The sequence below is a fragment of the Astyanax mexicanus genome, chromosome 22 (genome assembly GCF_023375975.1).
Source record: "Astyanax mexicanus isolate ESR-SI-001 chromosome 22, AstMex3_surface, whole genome shotgun sequence".
Classification (NCBI taxonomy): Eukaryota; Metazoa; Chordata; class Actinopteri; order Characiformes; family Acestrorhamphidae; genus Astyanax; species Astyanax mexicanus.
In genome coordinates this window covers 5,699,386-5,717,692 of record NC_064429.1, presented here as the reverse complement: position 1 = coordinate 5,717,692, position 18,307 = coordinate 5,699,386, and the positions used below count along the sequence as shown (strand labels likewise).

The 18,307-nt window shown below is 37.9% G+C and overlaps 1 protein-coding gene across 1 annotated transcript in view; it reads right to left on the bottom strand.

Moving 5' to 3' along the window:
• Positions 1-5,653, bottom strand: part of zmat4a (zinc finger, matrin-type 4a) — a 217,994-nt gene extending 212,341 nt beyond the window's left edge. Inside the window, exon 1 of the mRNA XM_049470464.1 lies at positions 5,531-5,653. Coding sequence (XP_049326421.1) covers positions 5,531-5,617 — 87 coding nt within the window. The 5' untranslated portion in view covers positions 5,618-5,653. The remainder of the gene's footprint in view (positions 1-5,530) is intronic.
• Between the last annotated feature and the right edge of the window lie 12,654 nt (positions 5,654-18,307).

Below are 18,307 nucleotides of genomic sequence, written 5' to 3'. Positions count from 1 at the left end.
GTATGTTCTTAAGAGAACAGTTATTTAATTATTAGTTTTCAATTTATTGCCCAGCTCTAGAAAAATATTTTTTTAAATTAAGCACACATGACCCAATCCCTACTATTACAGTTGTTCATAGTTTAAGATTGTTTATCACTAGGTTGTGGGTTCAATAGTGGGTTAGAGTGCTTGGTCATTGTTCACAGGGTTGTGGGTTCTATATGTGAGTTTGATACCCAGGTCCGCTAATCTACCACAGTTTAGCACAAAGTGGTTACAGTGCTGGTTTATTCTACACAGGTTGTGAGTTCGATACCCAGGTCCGCTAATTTGCCACTCCAGAGGAATCAGTGGTAAGAGTTCTAGGTCTAGAGTTCTATGTCTACATGGTTTTAGGTTCAATACCAAGTTGAGCACACAGTGGTTAAAGTGCTGGTTATTCTTTACAAGGTTGTGGATTCAAATCCTGGGTCTGCACAGCTGCCAATGTTAGACCATCGGTGGTTAAAGTGCTGGGATATTGTGGGTTTGATACCCAAGGAACCAAATCTACCACTACTTAGCAACCAGTAATTAGAGTACTGATTTATTGATTACAGGGTTGTGGATTCAATACTTAAGTCCCCTAATCCTCCACTGTTGCTCAAGGGTTGTGGGTTTGATTCCTGGCTGTTGCGCGAAAGCACTTTGTTTCACACTGCCTTTCACTTTGTTTAATATGGCTCTGGTAAGCCCTCATTCGTTAGAATGCTAGGTCATTGATAACAGGGTGGTGGGTTCAATGGCCATGTCGTCCAAACTGTTACTGTTGAGAAGTCGTGCTGAGTTACAGATCACAGGGTTGTTTGTTCCATACCTATGTCTCATAATCTGCCACTTTTGGTCCTTTATTGGTTAGATTGCTGGTTTATGGATCACAGGCTTGTGGGTTCGATACCCAGGTGCCCTTATCTGACACTTTCAGATATTTATTGGTTAGATTGCAGGTTAATGGATCACAAGGTTTTGGGTGCAAAACCTGGTCCCCTAATCTGCCACTTTTCAATCTTTTTTGGATAGATTGCTGGTTTATGGACCACATGGTTGTGGGTTTGATACCCAGATGCCCTTATCTTCCACTTTTGGACTTTTATTGGTTACATTGCTGGTTTACAGTTCCCAGGGTTGTTTGTTCCATGCCTGCCTCCCATAACTTGCCACTTTTGGACCTTTATTGGTTAGATTGCTGGTTTATGGAGCACAGGCTTGTGTGTTCGATTCCCAGGTCCCGTAATCTGACACTTTCGGACTTTAACTGGTTAGATTGTTGGTTTATGGATCACATGGTTGTGGGTGCGATACCCTTGTTCCCTAATCTGTCACTTTGGATTTTTATTGGTAAGATTGCTGGTTCATGGACCATATGGTTGTAGGTTTAATAGCTAGGCTCACCTAATCGTCCACTGTTGGATCCAGAGTGGTTTGGATGCTACGGTAATGATCACAGGCTTGTGGGGTCAATACCCAGGTCTGCAGGCAGTGTTGAACATCAGTGATTTTAATGCAGCATTTTATCCATATATGAACTGAACATATTTTTATTTTAGAAATGGAGCTTTTTAACACTGTGACAATGTAGCAGTGTGGTCTATAATAGTCTACAATAAAAGAAATATATGGTATTTATCCCCTGCTCTGTTCAGAACGTAAGAACACCATTTGTTGGGTTGGGTAACAAGTCTGCCATTCTCAGGCTCAGAACCAAAAAGCCTCTTATCCCACAGGAACCTGGGAGGGATGCGGGTACAGGACGCTAAATCCGTTAGCGCTGAAGCCGCACCTGCAGACGGAACTTCAAAGCTGATGCGGATTCAGACGCATAAACGGGGAGGCATATTTAAGCGAGGCTCTGTTACTGACGGCTGGTAATAAGCAGTGAGAAACTGCGGATGAAAGTACAGCGCGACAGCAGATCAGCTCATTAGAGGAAATGCGCGAGTGTGGTCAGCGGGCCCCGCCTCTCTACACTCAGCCCTGCAATTAGCAATTCATAACGCACACAACCTTCATATTCCTGTAGAATTAAAGGCCTGAGCTACTGCATTATTACATGATAAGATCATCAAAGCAGCAGCGAGCAAATTACCCATGCAAATATTTATACGCTGCTACTGAGTGAAGAGATTTATATTAAAATGATAAACTTACCTATTATAAAAAAAATAAACACATAAAAAGAGTAACATACTGTGTAAATATTGCTCAAAATGTTCATGTTTGAGTAAAATGAACATTGTTGTTTTATTCTATAAACTACAGACAACATTTCTTCCAAATTCCAAATAAAAATATTTAAGTCATTTAGAGCATTTATTTGCAGAAAATTAGAAATGACTGAAATAACAAAATACATGCAGAGCTTTCAGACCCCAAATAATGCAAAGAAAGTTTTAAGAGTTCAGAAATCAATATTTGGTAGAATAACCCTGATTGGTTTTTAATCACAGTTTTTGTCATGCATTTTGGCATCATGTTCTCCTCCACCAGTCTTACACACTGCTTTTGGATAACTTTATGCTGCTTTACTCCTGGTGCAAAAATTCAAGCAGTTCAGTTTGGTGGTTTGATGTTTTGTGATCATCCATCTTCCTCTTGATTATATTCCAGAGGTTTTCAAATTGGTAAAATCAAAGAAACTCATCATTTTTAAGTGATTTTTCTTTCATTTTTTTTTTTTTTAGCTTTTTTGAAGCTCATTGTTTACGTTGTCCATATAGGGCAGTATGGTGGCCTAGTGGTTATCACCTTACAGCACTAGGGTCTTGGGTTCAAATCCGAAAAACATGTGATTAGCTGCAGTTTCTCACTGGTGTATGTAATTACAATGATGTTTTAGGGCCACTCTTAAAACAAATTTGAACTCGAGGTTACTTTGAGATTAAAGTTGAGATTAGAGTTGAAAAGTTAAGAGATTAAACTTTTAATAATACAATATTAAAGTTCTAATATTAGTAGAATAAATTCATAATATGAAAATAAAGACGTAATATTCTGAAACTAAAATTGTAACATTGTAAACATAAGATTAAAGTCTTAATATTACAAGATTAATGTGGTAATATTAGGAGAATAAAATCCTCATATTAGTAGAATAAAGTGGTAATATTACGAGATCAAAGAGGTAATATTACGAGATAAAAGTCGTAATATTATCAGAATAAAATCGCAATAAAACAATATTAAAGCTGCAATATTATGAAATTAAAGTCACAATATTACAGAATTATAGTCGTAATATTATGAGATTAAAGTTGCAATATTTCGAGATTAAAGCCATAATATTACTAGATTAAAGTCCTAATATTACAAGATTAATGTTGTAATATTCAGAAACAAAATCTAAATATAAGTAGAATAAAGTATTAATATTACAAGATCAAAGTGTTAATATTAGAGGATTAAAGTTTTATTATTTTGAGATTAAAGTCTTAATATTAATAGTATAACGCGGTAATATTACGAGAAAAAAGTTGTTAAATTACGAAATTAAAGTTGCAATATTACAAGATTAAAGTCATAATGTTTTGAGATTCAAGTTTTAATTTTAGTAGATTAAAGTCATAATGTTTTTAGATTAAATTCTTAATATTAGTAGAATAAAGTGCTAATATTTTGAGATAAAAGTCATAATATTAGGAAATTGAAGTTGTAATATTACGAGAATAAAGTCATAGTATTTTGAGGGAATGTAGTTCTAACTGCTTGGGCTGTAGTTTAAGAGCGAAGCACTAAAGGAAGGAAAGAATTATTTTTTCCTCGTGAGCTGCTACAGGGCTGTGTGATCATCATCAGATACGTACATTTCTCTTTTGGTATTTTAATCTCAGTGTCTTTATGAGGGAGAGTCACCTGGAATAGTTTTCTCAGAGTCTTGAAGGAAGGAGTTTTTGGAGGTGCTGAACAATAGTTGCTCCAGCTCATCCCAATTAAATCACCTCAAATCACCATCTCAGTTTATCAGGTTTAGATCAGGGGATTAATGTGGAGCATAGAAACTTTTTTTTACTGTTTACTACATAATTCTATATGTGTCCCTTAACTGTTTTCGTGTCTTTAGTATTACTCTACAAAGAAATTAAGAGGAAAAACATTGAATGGGAAGGTGTGTCCAAACTTTTGACTGGTACTGCACCAGAAACAAAGTAGTTAACCAACAAAACCAACATGGCCAAGCATGATAAAAAAAAATGCAGCATAGGGTATGCTTGTGTCTGTATGACCATCTTTTCAACCACCTACTACCATCAAAGACCAGCTTGGACAATCTGAAACCAGTATAACCACTGTAAACTGGTCTTGAGCTGGAGTTTTTATGTTGCATACAAAAGATAAGTAATGCAACAGGGAATTATTGTTCTCTTTTGTAAATGAACTCATGCACATGTCACAAAAATTATTTAATACATAAAAACCTCTTTAAAAAGAGTATATGCATGGTATCTTGATACGGTTCTTTGATTTTGCCAAATTTAAAACCTCTGGAATATAATCAAGAGGAAGATGGATGATCACAAGCCATCAAACCACCAAACTGAACTGCTTGAATTTTTGCACCAGGAGTAAAGCAGCATAAAGTAATCCAAAAGCAGTGTGTAAGACTGGTGGAGGAGAACATGATGCCAAGATGCATGAAACTGTGATTAAAAGCAAGGGTTATTCCACCAAATATTGATTACTGAACTCTTAAAACTTTATGAATATGAACTTGTTTTCTTTGCATTATTTTAGGTCTGAAAGCTCTGCATCTTTTTTATTATTTCAGCCATTTCTCATTTTCTGCAAATAAATGCTCTAAATGACAATATTTTTATTTGGAATTTGGGAGAAATGTTGTCTGTAGTTTATAAAATAAAACCACAATGTTTATTTTACTCAAACATAAACCTATAAATAGCAAAATCAGAGAAACTGATTCAGAAACTGAAGTGCTTTCTTCGTTTTGTCCAGAGTCATATACTCTGTGTGCTTGTTTACAAACACTGAACCTCACACGTGCACGCCTCAAAGTTTTTATATATTTGATCTATCCTCCTGTTTAAGCTCGTGAGTGGCTTGCGAATAAGCTCACGAGGTGCGAGTTTTTCTATCAGCACGCGCGGTAGCCTAGTATCCAAGAGCACGAAGCACGCGCTCGAACCAAAGCACGAATGCACAAAAGCACCAGAGCGCGCGCGCTCTCCAGCAGCGCTGCAGAACACAACCAACCAACCATCCAACCACACACACACACACAAACACACAACCAACAGGTGAGCTCGAGCAAAGCGCGCGGACAGATTAGACTGACTGCACGGGGACACGAGCGCAAAGTTATGCACGCGAAAACCTAGAGCGTGCAATCATTATCATCATCATTATCACCATCGTCCTCACGCTGCACAGCACCGCGCGAGCCCGGAGAGGAGGATGGATGCGTTCGCACGCGCACATCAAAGCAAAACAAGCAAACAGAGCAGCATCAGCAGAAGCGCGCGCTCCGCTGCTCTGCACGGCACGATTTGAGACCTACCTGTAGCTGGAGGCTGTACGCGCGCTGCAGGTGCGTGGGGTACACGGTGAGCTGCTGCTGCACGTGCACGGAGAGCGTGTAATCCATGGACGCGCGCGCGCCGAGAGTGCCGAGAGCCGCGCGCCTGCACGCGCTTCAAAGCGCAAGGCTGCACTCCCGCCCCGCTCCTCGCGACGCATTGGCTGGCCGGGCGGGGGCGTGTCTCTGTGCGCCCTGATTGGCCGAGTTGGCCGTTTGGCTAATGAAGGATGCTGGGCGAAGCGAGCGTCACGGTGGTAAACATACACACGCGTACGCACGCACGCACTTACACACACACAAACACACTTAACCCCTCCACACACACACACACACACACACACACATTCCTCCATCAGATTAGCTCAAATATATCTTATTATTGATTCATATACTGTACTACAGAGTGGGTTCTTTTTATTTTATTATTTTTTTTGCAGTAAAACAACATACCTCAAAAAAGCCATAGGAGTTAAATAAACATAATGCACATTATGTAGTTAAAAGAAATAAATATAAACTCTACCACATGCCAAAGCAATGAGTAAAATGACCTAGCAGGACATTGTTCCTGAAATCTATGTGCAGTCTTTGCAATGTCATATGTCACTTTACCTCATGTGTAATAATGCCCTGCTAAGTGCATTTCAGCCACTGATCAGTCTCTGTAAAATGTAAAAATCCACTGGAGATCCTATTCAAACACACAGAGGTGGATACTCCAGGTCCAGAAAGTGGAGTTTTGGTGGATTTTTACTTTTAACTAGTGTAAACAGAACTGTTCTAAACATATTCCTTACCATCAGTCTCAATTGTGCTTCATTGGTGGTGTTCCATAGACAAATTCTAACCATCTGTTCCTTAGTTCTGAATTACTGGGTAAAGCATAAAACACTGATGTGTTATTCGCACAAATAACCCAGGAATGAACTGCCATGCTGTTCCTAGCACTGTTAGCTCCTATCTGAGGAGACCATGTCGCTGCCCGGCTTCAGCTCTGTCTGTGGGCGGTCCCAAGCCAAGGTGGGTGGGGCCATGAATGCTGATTCACGGGTTGACTGACATAGACACAGTGCTTTTCCTGATCGACTCGTTTTTCTGAATATTTTCCTTTACTAGCTACTGCAGACAATGGAGGTTGAGAAACATTTGTGGATTTTGGCAATAGGTCACCTTTAAAAAGCTCTTTGCCCAGTGGTAGGATGGTCCTCCCTTATATGTGAACCTTTGGTTCGCAGCCTTGGCCTAGCAACAATTATTTTTTTTTACATCCTCAGAGAGTTCTTTGCCAGGAGGTGGCATGTATGAGAAAATGGAACCCAAAACACCAACTTTAACAGCCCTAACACTAACGAGTCACATGACACTAGGGAAGAGAATGGCTAATTGGGCACATTTTGTCCATTATTACTTAGAAGTGTACTCACATTAGACTTTAATAGCTGTTTTTTGAGTTATTTTGAGGGAACAGCAAATATACATTGCTGTACAAGCTGACTACTTTACACTGTACCAAAATGGCATATCTTCTAAAATAGTGACATACTGTATCTACAGTATATACAGGTCATACCTTGAGTTTAACAAGTAAAGAACGTCAGTTTGGGATTCAGCTGTGATTTTTGCATTGATTTAACATATTTGAAAGTAAATATAGTGAGAAGATTCTGTATTCCAGTGTGTATATCTGTGTAGTGTGAAGCAGAATGCTGGAAACTTGCTGCTGCACTTTTAAACACAATCTTCGAAGTGCAAAGCAGATGTGAGCAGTGAACGCTGCACATACTGTGTGTGTAAACAGCATGGAGCAGCAGAGACAGCGTTTGTTAATAGCAGTATTTTATCTGGCTAGTACATCCAAAAAGAAGTATATTTGATACCTGGGTCGATCAAGACCAGATCACATTCTCACCACAAGTGAACCACTTCAGTCCAATTAATCGGTGGCCCTGATTTAAAGGTCTCATTCCATAGTTTTTTGTTTATTAACTTTAAACAAATGGAAGGAGTTGGGGGGGGGCTGCTCTTGCCTCTTGCTCATGAACATCCATACATGCAAACATATCGCCTCTGATTGGTTAACAGCACTGCGACACCAGCGAGATGGATAACAGTTAGAAACGTTTTAAGATAAAGACATTTTTACACTAATAACAGTCTTTACAGTGTCATATGTTACTTTACAACATGTGTAATAATGCCCTGCTAAGTGCAGTTCAGCCACTGACCTAGTCTCTGTAAAACACAAAATCCATAGGAGATCCTATGTAAACCTATAGTTACTTAAACACAGAGTTTGGTAGTCCAGGTTCAGAAAGTAAAAATCCACAGGGTTTTGTTGGCTGACCTGGGTGGATTATTATTTTTAACTAGTATGAACAGAACTGTTCTAAACACATTTATTTTACTAGCTATTGCAAACAATGGAGGTTGAGGAAGAGTTTCATGTGCAGCATCATATACAACTCAGAGAGACCTGCTGAATTTCACAAACAACAAGAAAAAGGTGGTTTTTAGCAGTAAATATTAAAACTGACTGATATTCATGATTTGCTGGCTACTCAACAGAACTCGAACACTCAGCGTTAAGGCCGTGTAGATTAGGAATATCTGCAGGTGCTGCTGTCCGTGGTGCTGAACACTAATAGATTAATAAAACATATACTGATTCTTCAGCAGTAGAGATAATGAGACTCTCTCTCTCTCTTTCTCTCTCTCTTTCTCTCTCTCTCTTTCTCTCTCTCTCTCACTGTCTCTCTCTCTCACTGTCTCTCTCTTTCTCTCTCTCTCTCTCTCTCTCTCTCTCTCTCTCTCTCTCTCTCTCTCTCTGGTACAGTATGAAGGTCAGGTCAGTCAGTAATTTGTATTTCTTGACTGTTTATTGTTGTTTTTGTTGAGTTAGCTCTTTTCCTGCGAGCTGTCTGAGCTGAAGAATCATAATCAGTTTTAAAGTCATTTCTAACTGACTGTGGCGTAAATTTCTGATCATTATTAACAATCATACAGTCTTCTGTTTCAGCTAATCAATAGAAATCTGTAAATAAAATATGAAGAGATGTTTGCTGTGTGCAGAATGATAAACAGAGCCTCAACAAGGGGATTCTGGACTGTGGCTGTGGGCAAAGCAGGAGGTCTATAAAAAAAAAAAAAAACTACTACCAAATCAAATTACAGATATACTTCATTCAGAACTATTTTAGAGCATTAATATCTAGAATATAAAGTAACATTAAGAATAAAGTTCTAGTAAAATTAAAAATTAATAACCAGATTTGTTTTTTTTTAAACATTTCTAACTGTAATGAAGTTTTAATAAATCAATACTCAAATATAAGTTTCTTATATTGTAAAAAAAATTCATTCAAAACTATAAAGATGTGGTAAATAGCTGGAAACCCTGCTGCCGGTATTTTAAAGTAATTTAACAAAGAACATTTTTACAGTGTATAGAATTATCTTTCAGACAGAGTTCTAATAAAATTCATTAATCAACATTTTTTTTCAGAAAATGTCCATTTAGACGAAAAAAAAAAATGTATTTCATATAAAACTTAAATTCTTCTTATTCACTGTTCAGATTTTAGAAGTTATAATAAAATATTAACATTTTACCTTAAGGGTGAATTAATTTACAGTATTAACAACAAAATGTCTCAACTAATCATTAATCAAATGTCTGAATTCATTATTATTTACAACATTTATAATCAATATAATTTATTAATGTTTAATAACATCTTAATTAGTAATTAGTAAAATAGTTATTAGTTAAGACATTACTTTTTTGTGACCATTATTGTTAAGTGTTACCAAAATGTGTTAAAAAGTCATATCTATAAATACAGCTTTTATTAGGTTTGTATATTAAACATTTGAATAAAAATAAATTTTTATGTTTTAATAAAATTAACACAGAGAGATATTTAATATATAAATATATTTGGCATATATAAAGAAGTTTCAATACAGGAGCTACAAAATCTATAAAGAATTAGATTAAAATAATATCATTAAAAAAACAAGAAGTTCTAAAGCTGTGTAACAGTGTATAAAGTCAGTGTAATGTTCACAATTTAATTTTCTGACCGTATCAAGCTAAATTCAAAAATAGATAAATGGGTATAAAATAAATATTTTTTTCATTATTTTTTTTTATTTTAATATAGTAAAGAAGAAATGGATTTTCATCTAAATAATTAATTATCAGAATTTAAAGAAAAAAATTAAAAGGTAAGTCTTCTCTCGATGTTTTAGATTTGTCTATTTTTGTATCTTTTAACATAAAAACTGATGTTATAATCCAACTTGCAAAATGCAAAAATTGATTTTTTTCCGATTCCGATTGTGAGGGGAATTTGAGATGAAAAAAATTTAAATTGGAAAACTGCTTAAAAATGTATTATTATTATTTCTTGTACAATGCACTACATTAAAAAATGAAATAATGTTTTTTTCATCCAATTTTCTATTTTTGCATTTAGCCTAAAACAGTCAGAAAAGTTTATTAATAAATGTTACACTGACCGAAAAACACTATTATTTTCCATTATTATCTTTTCTAAATAAATGCAGAGTGGATGTATAAGTGGTAGTGTACATAGTACTCAATATTGTTATTAAATATAACAATAAAATTTTTCTTGTTATTCAGTGCAGCATCCAGACCCACTCCACAGACTCCTGGTGCTTCAGGGGGTCCGAGCCCCCCGTGGAGTCTGATCTTAGTCTGAGTCTGATGTGAAGTGAGAGCAGATCGGAGGTGAAGAGGGCAGGGTTGATCCTTCAGGCCTCGCCGAGTCCCCGGATCTTCAGCTAAAGCAGGGAGAGGCTCTCCACACGCCAGCCTGTCAGCCGGCAGCAAAGACCTGCCACTCACCGGCACGGCCCACGTCCGGCGGCGGCAGTGGCAGCAGCAGCGGCAGGAAACGGGCTTTAAAAAAAACACACCACAGTCCTGAATGGACTCCATCAGAGGAGACAGGGCGAGTGAAAATAATACATTACTACTATTAATAGGCCCTGCATTCCAGCACTTACACTGTCACTCATCCCAGGTTGCCAGGTACGAAACACAATAGCATGTAAACACAGAACATGAGCAAAGCTGGGTTTAAAGTGGTATATGGATATACAGTACCTTTTAGAACCCAGAAGGACTACAAGACAGATGCAGAGCTGCACTGATTAATTTCTTCCTCAACAGGTAAACACTGAGGTAAAACTTCTGTCTATTTTCTGGTCTATTTTCATACATACTTTATTATGCGACACTAGTAAGGAACAGGGGTGTCGCCATGTTTCCCTTCCAATTCAGCAGGTGTCACTGCTGGGTGTTGGTGGTGGGGGTTACTAACTAACTTAAGTAAAGCTAAGCTAAGTAAACAAAACATTTTGTAACATTCATTATTGATGTCCAGTATCTTATAGAACCCAGAAGGACTACAAGACAGATACAGAGCTGCACTGATTTATTTCTCCTGAAAAGGTAAACTGTGAGGTAAAACTTTTGCTTGATTTTTTTTATAAAAAAAATAAAATTTACTTTTTTTTTAAATAAAGTGTTGGACAGTTCTTAACCTGATTTTATTAGTACTGTATTTTTCGCACTATAAAGCACACAGGATTATAAAGCACACGAAATCAATCAATAACCTTTGATATTTTCTTTTTTTTTCATACATAAGGTGCACCGGTTTATAAGGAGCATTGTGTGACACTAGTAAGGAACAGGGGCGTCACCCTTCTCATGCACCAGCTACAGTCCAATATACTCACCTCTGAATAACAAAAGAGCTAACCCTTAGTGTGGTTAGTGACTAATGCTAATGCTGCTCCAGCAGTGCTAGCCGGGATTTATCAGCAGGCTACAGGCTAATAACACTCACCTTTAAATGGTAAAAGAGCTAGCGCTTAGTGCGTTTAGCAGCTAATGTTAAAAATGCTTTAGCAGTGCTAGTTGGGGTTTAGCAGCAGGCTAAATGCCGATAATACTCACCTCTGAATGGCAAAAGAGCTAGCGCTCAGTGCGTTTAGCAGCTAATGCTAAAACTGCTTCAGCAGTGCAAGCTGAGGGTCATCAGCAGGCTACAGGCAGACAAAACTTACCTCTGAATGTTGAAAGAGCTAGCTAGCATTTAGTGCATTTAGCGGCTAATGCTAATGCTGCTTCAGCAGTGCTAGCCAGGGTTTATCAGCAGGCTACAGTCCGACAAAACTTACCTCTGAATGCCAAAAGAGCTAGCACTTAGCATGGTTAGTGGCTAACGCTAATGCTGCTCCAGCAGGGCTAGCCAGGGTTTATCAGCAGGCTAAAGGATGATAAAACTCACCTTTAAATTGGTAAAAGAGCTAGCACTTTACAGCGTTTTAGCAACTAATGTTAAAAATGCTTTAGCAGTGCTAGTTGTGGTTTAGCAGCAGGCTACAGGCTAATAAACGTCACCTCTGAATAGCGAAAGAGCTAGCGCTCAGTGTGTTTAGCAGCTAATGCTAATGCTGCTCCAGCCTCTGTGCTGGAGAACTAAACTGAAACTCCTGTATAACTCAGTGGAGTGGCTTTACTGCTCCTTAATACCTGACTGGTAGAATTTATACATAAGGAGCACCGGATTATAATTCAAACTCTTGATTTTTGGGAAAATTCAGAGATTTTAAAAGCGCCTTATAGTGCGAAACATACGGTTGTTTAGTAGCCTCTCCTTAGATATATTCTCTGATTTTCTTTGACACTTCTTTTCGCTTTGCACTGTATTCTTTGTGTATTCCACACACTACCAGACACCTGCTGAAGTCTTGAAAGGTCTTCAGAGGTAACATCCAGTTCTGGCAGCTTTAGATGGATCTATACAACAATCAGCAGGCGGTTTTAATGTTATTGCTGACCGGTGATGCTCAGAACACTCTGCTGAACATTTCCCACTTACTTGTTGATCCGGGATTCCAGTCAATATCATCAGGGCGCACTCTGAAGTGCCCTCTCCAGTGAGGGGACAAGCATTGCCGGGCGTTTCCGCATGAGCTGTCACTATCTGAGCCAACATGCAGGACTCATTTGCCGCGGCAGGCCTTTGTAGCTGCTAAAACGGAGGAAACTGAGATTATATAAAACACACCAGAGGCAAAACATTTACTCGTAGGGATGCTGATGGAAGCAACTTAGAGAGGTTTTAGACAGAGGGGCAAGAGCCCATCCAGCAGGAGGAGAATGCATCTTCTTTATGCTCATGTTTTTGGGCAAAAAGCATCATCTGCACTGCGCAAGCAAATATAGGGACATTATATTTAGGAAATAATATTATATCAGAGTATAATATCAGAATACTTACAACTGAGCTTCATTCTTTACTTCAAAATATCCGAAGCTAGTTTGTAGAGACTATGATTAAGATATACACAGAGCTTGATAAAGTTTAGAACCCTAGGAGATTTTTTTTTTTTAAGATGAAAAAAGACTTAAGATTTTGCATGATAAAAAACCTGTTTTTATCATTTTAATTCAATTTAATTCATTATATATTATGTATTTTTTGCTACACAAAACAAAACGACAATCACCAATAAACAGTATTCCCCCCTTTTTTTTATATACCAAAAAACAGCTTTCTTTTTACACAGTAAATGTTTATTATTGTTATTATGTAAATCTCAGGATTCTTGAGAAAGTGTGAAAGATTTTCAGCAGCATTGTGGCATGAAAATTTACCCTTGAGACTATACAGCCCTGGAAAAAAATAGAGCACTTAAAAACAACGGGTTTCTTTGATTTTACCAAATTAAAAACCTCTGGAATATAATCAAGAGGAAGATGGATGATCACAAGCCATCAAACCACCAAACTGAACTGCTTGAATTTTTGCACCAGGAGTAAAGCAGCATAAAGTTATCCAAAAGCAGTGTGTAAGACTGGTGGAGGAGATTTTTTATACACCTGCTAATATCTAAAGCTATATGTAGCCACACAGGTCAATCTGACATGTATTTTTGCAGTTTTCTCCATATTTCCAATGCTGTGGATGAGGCTGTGTGTACTAGAGAGAGTCTATGTTTGGCCTTAATACTTTTTTCTTAAATGCATTTATAACTCATGGGTCAAAAATGGCCCATAAGACAATCTTTGTACCCTAGTAGTGTACAGCCCACATGGAAACAAAAACAAAAACAGCGTATCACTCTTTCTAATGATGGGGTGCCTTTAGGAAAAGTCATAAAATTTAAAGTTGGGAAAAGACAGTTTAATGTATTTTTTCTACAGCTAAACATGGTAGTGGGTCACTTCAGTCAGTTGTTGTGTTTGAAGACCGCTAATGACTCTCAGAGCTGTTCTGGCAACCCAGTGGAAGTTCATTCCACCACCCTTGGTCCTCCAGCTCAGAGAAGAGTCGGGATGTTGAGTGTTGAGTTTCTGTTGGTTATTTTGATGGATGGTGGTTTGAGCCGAGTCGTACTGGAAGCTCTAAGAGCTCGAGCTCTTGATACAGATCTGGATTAGACCATCATTGCCATCATGTAGGAAGGAGCTGGTCTGTTTTTTTTCTTCATAGGACAGAGTCAGGGCTCTGAATTTGATGCGAGCAGCAACTCAAAGCCAGTAGAGAAAAGGAAGTAAAGGAGTGACATGACTGAACTTCAGAAGATTGAAGACTGAAGAGTCGTGCTGCCGCTGTTTCTGAACTGGTTGAAGGGTTTTGGTGGCTCGCGGTGGAAGAGCAGTCAGTAGAGAGTTGCAGGAGTCAAGTCTAAAAAGAACAAGAGACTGCAGGAGCACCTTCTTGTGAGAGAAATGGTCAAATTTTCAGATGTTATACAAGAAAAATTCTGCATGATCGAGTCAGATTTACAACATAACAATAATAACTGGTCATCCAATGGAGTGACCAGTGAGTGCTCGAAAGATTGTGGTAAAGACCTGCAGTTCCTGGGATGAACAGAAGGTCAGTCTTGCTTGGGTTGAGTTTTAGATGATGAGAACTCATCTACGACTAGACATCAGCGAGACATGCTGAGACGCGGGATGAAACCTGAGTGTCAGAAGGAGGAAAAGAAAGGATTAGTTGAGTGTCATCAGCATAGCATTGGTATGAAAATCCATGAGAGGATTTTATTTTACCCAGAAAGCAAGGATAGAGTGAGAAAAGAAGAGGACAAGGTAGTGACATGAGGGACACTTACAGCCTAGCAACATATACCGGACATTCTGAGCTTCCAAATGTCGTTTTTCAGCAGGATAATTCTCACCCACACACAGCTTCAGCAAGGGCTTCCCAGAAAGGCATTTCTCAGGTTGCAACATTTCCTTGGCAAGCCGAGTCTTCAGATTTATCACAAATCAAGCATTCATGGGAGCAGATTGGACGGTGCAGCTTCAGCTTCAACCTATGAGTGTGGACCAGGGGGTTTTCTAAGTAATTACGTGGCGGGCCACAAAAAAAAAAAAATATGTTTTGAAAAATGAAGTGTAATGAGATGGAGTTCCACAGAATAGTAGCGCTCCAGCCCAGAGGGTTGTTGAACCCAATTGCAGAACAGCTTCTCACACGGGATCAAACCTGTGTTGTCTGGGTCGCAGTCCAATACACTACCGCTGCCCTGGCTAGTGATTTGGGACACAACCAGAAAAAAACGCCCTTATAAGGAGATTGGCAGCCCAAGAACAGGTGGAGAAACGCAACAGAGAGACAGGGGAGGAATGTAAACAAAAACTCACCAGAGAAGCATTTTTTTTCTTATTTTTTTTCTTCACTATAGTTCAAACAACCTCACGGGCCAGATGTTTCATGCTCGTGGGCCACATCTGGATCTACAGGCCCAGCTGTAGGCCAACATCTGTGGGTAAATGTTCTGCAAGATGCCATATAGGACCTGTAAACCTCCATACTCAACCGTCTTAATCTCATAATGTATCCAGGGTACTAGAGCCTCTTTTCATTTGTACGATTTCCCCCAAAAACGTATCTTTTCACTCTAGTATTGTCCCTAAACAATGAGTATCAATGGTGCAGATAACAATAATTGATAGATAATTTCATTAAAACTCCCTTTTTGATGTATTCTACCAAATTTCAGTGAGATATCAATGACCTGAGAAAGCCTCCCATTATTTTTAAGGTTCACATGATCAGCGTCTCCCGAGTGCCCTCATTAATGTCTCAGTGAATCATGCCCTAATCCACAATACCACCAAAAATATTCCTCCCCGAGGGATCTTTCTGACTCAGCGAATCAAAAAAGACCAGAAATAAACCCGTCCGCCGTGCATAGGAGATGTGCCAGGGCAGCGATGAGCCGGGGAGCATGTGACAGCATGACAGGTGATACATGTGTCTCACTGATCCTGAAACGGAGGGGGAAAATCTCACGGGCGTCTTTCCCTGAAACACCGTGAAATGACTTCAGGTGAAAAAATCAAGAGACGTCTGGAGGAGTTTGTAAAACTGGAGATCATGGCTTCTTGGTGTTGGTTGGTGAAAAGCATATATTTTATATTGTTAAAGTGTCTTTGATTGGACCTGTGGCTTGACAAAACCTTTTTTTCTCTCTGGTCATGATTTGTGCAGTCACATGATCCTGAGAGACCATTGAGAGACTGTACTGGAGGTGGGTTAGGAATGATAAGGAAAAGGAAAGATTAGACAGGGTTTTTTATAATAATAAATAAGCCTTCAACATTGGACAGACGTTGACAGGTTGACATCACCTTTCGTCATGGCACAGACTTTATACAAAATCAAATATACGTAAATATCAGGCTGATTTCAAAGCACAACTTTGGCTTGACACCATCCTCCAACATTGGACAGATTTTGTATTGTGGTCAAAAATAAATATCAGGCTTGGTTTTAAATAAGCTTTCAATGTTGGACAGATGTTGAATTATAGTAAAATCATGTTGATATAAACCACTGACATTGCACAGACATTGTACTGTAGTCAAAAATAAATATCAGGTTTATTTTGAAGCTCAACATTGGCCTGACATCAACCCTCATCATTAGACACATATAGTCATCCTTTAACTTTCTATCATAGTCAAAAATAATTATCAGATTTGTATTAAAATATGCCTTTAAAGTTGGACAGATGTTGTATACTGCAGAATAATGTAGCTAAACCTTAAAATCAGGTTGATGTCAACCTCTGACATTACAAAGACTCTGAACTGTTGTCAAAAATAAATATCGGGTTGATGTTAAAACCTGACATTGGCTTGACATCAACATTCAATGTTAGACACACATAGGTATCTTTTTTGTCTACTGAAGGTTTGGATTAAAATAAGCCTTTAATATTGGACAGATGTTGAATTATAGTTAAACCTTAAAATCAGGTTGACATCAACCTTTAACATTGGACAGACTTTTAACTTTAATTATTTTAGTTTAACATTAAAATCAGGTTGACATCAGCCTCCAACATTTGATAGATGTTGTACTGTAGTCAAAAATAAAAATCTGTTTGATGTCAAAGCCCAACATTGGCTTGATATCAGCCGTCAACATTGGACAGATGTTTAATTGTAGTTAAAAATAAGTATGAGATTGGTCTCAAAATGCAACATTGGCTTGAAATAAACCTTAGACAGATGTTGAATTGTAGTTCAACCTTAAAATCAGGTTGACACCAACCTCTACTGGTACAGACTTTGTGCTGTAGTCAAAAATAAATATATAAAAGTGGGTGTCAAAACCCGACATTGTCTTGACATCATCAACCTTCATTGTTGGACAGATGTTGAAATGTAGTTAACTATAAACATTTAGGTTGACATCAACCTTCAACATTAGACAGACTTTGTACTGTGGTCAAAAAATACTGTAAATATCAGGTTAATGTCAAAACCTGACAATGGCTTGACATCAGCCTTTAACATAGGACAGATTTTTAATTGTAGATGAATATGAGATTGGTGTCAAAACCCAACATTGGCTTGACATCATCAACCTTCAATGTTGGACAGACGTTGAATTGCAGTTCAACCTTAAAATCAGGTTGACTTCAACCTCCAACATTAGACAGACTTTGTACTGTAGTCAAAAATAAATATCAGATTGGTGTCAAAAGCCAACACTGGCTTGACCTCATAAACCATTTAAACAATTTGAGGTAAACAGTTAAAATCAGGTTGACATCACTCTCCAATATTGGATTGTAGTTGAAAAAAAAAAAAAAATATATATATATATATATACATATGTATCAGGTTGACGTCAAAGCCCAACACTAACTTGACATTAGTCTATGATGTTGAACAGATGTTGAATTTTGTTTTTTTCCAGACACCAAGATTAAAAATAAATAAATAAATAAATAAATAAATACTGATGTCTAATGATGTTAAAATGGCATGGGATGTCAATGATAAGATTTAGATTTTGGTTGGTATTTAACATTCATTTGACATTGGTTTGTGACATTTGGAAGACATTGGTGACATTTGGATTTTGGTCATTGAACACGTTGACAACAAATCAATGTCAGCTCTTTTCACATTGTCTCGACATTGAGTTTTAATCACTTGACCTCACAATCAACATTCAGCCAGATGTTAACATCTACTGACACTGCCGTTCAGCCTCCTCATGCTCTGCTTTGTTATGTTCAGTCCAACTGTGCAGCACAAAAGGTGTTTCAGAACAAACATCAACTATGGGGTGCTACAAATGGAAGAATTCACATGTTAAAAAGTGTGAAAATAGCTTGACTCTGCGGAGATGACCTTCACAACACGATTCCTGACTGAAGGTGGCTTCATTTGACATGGTC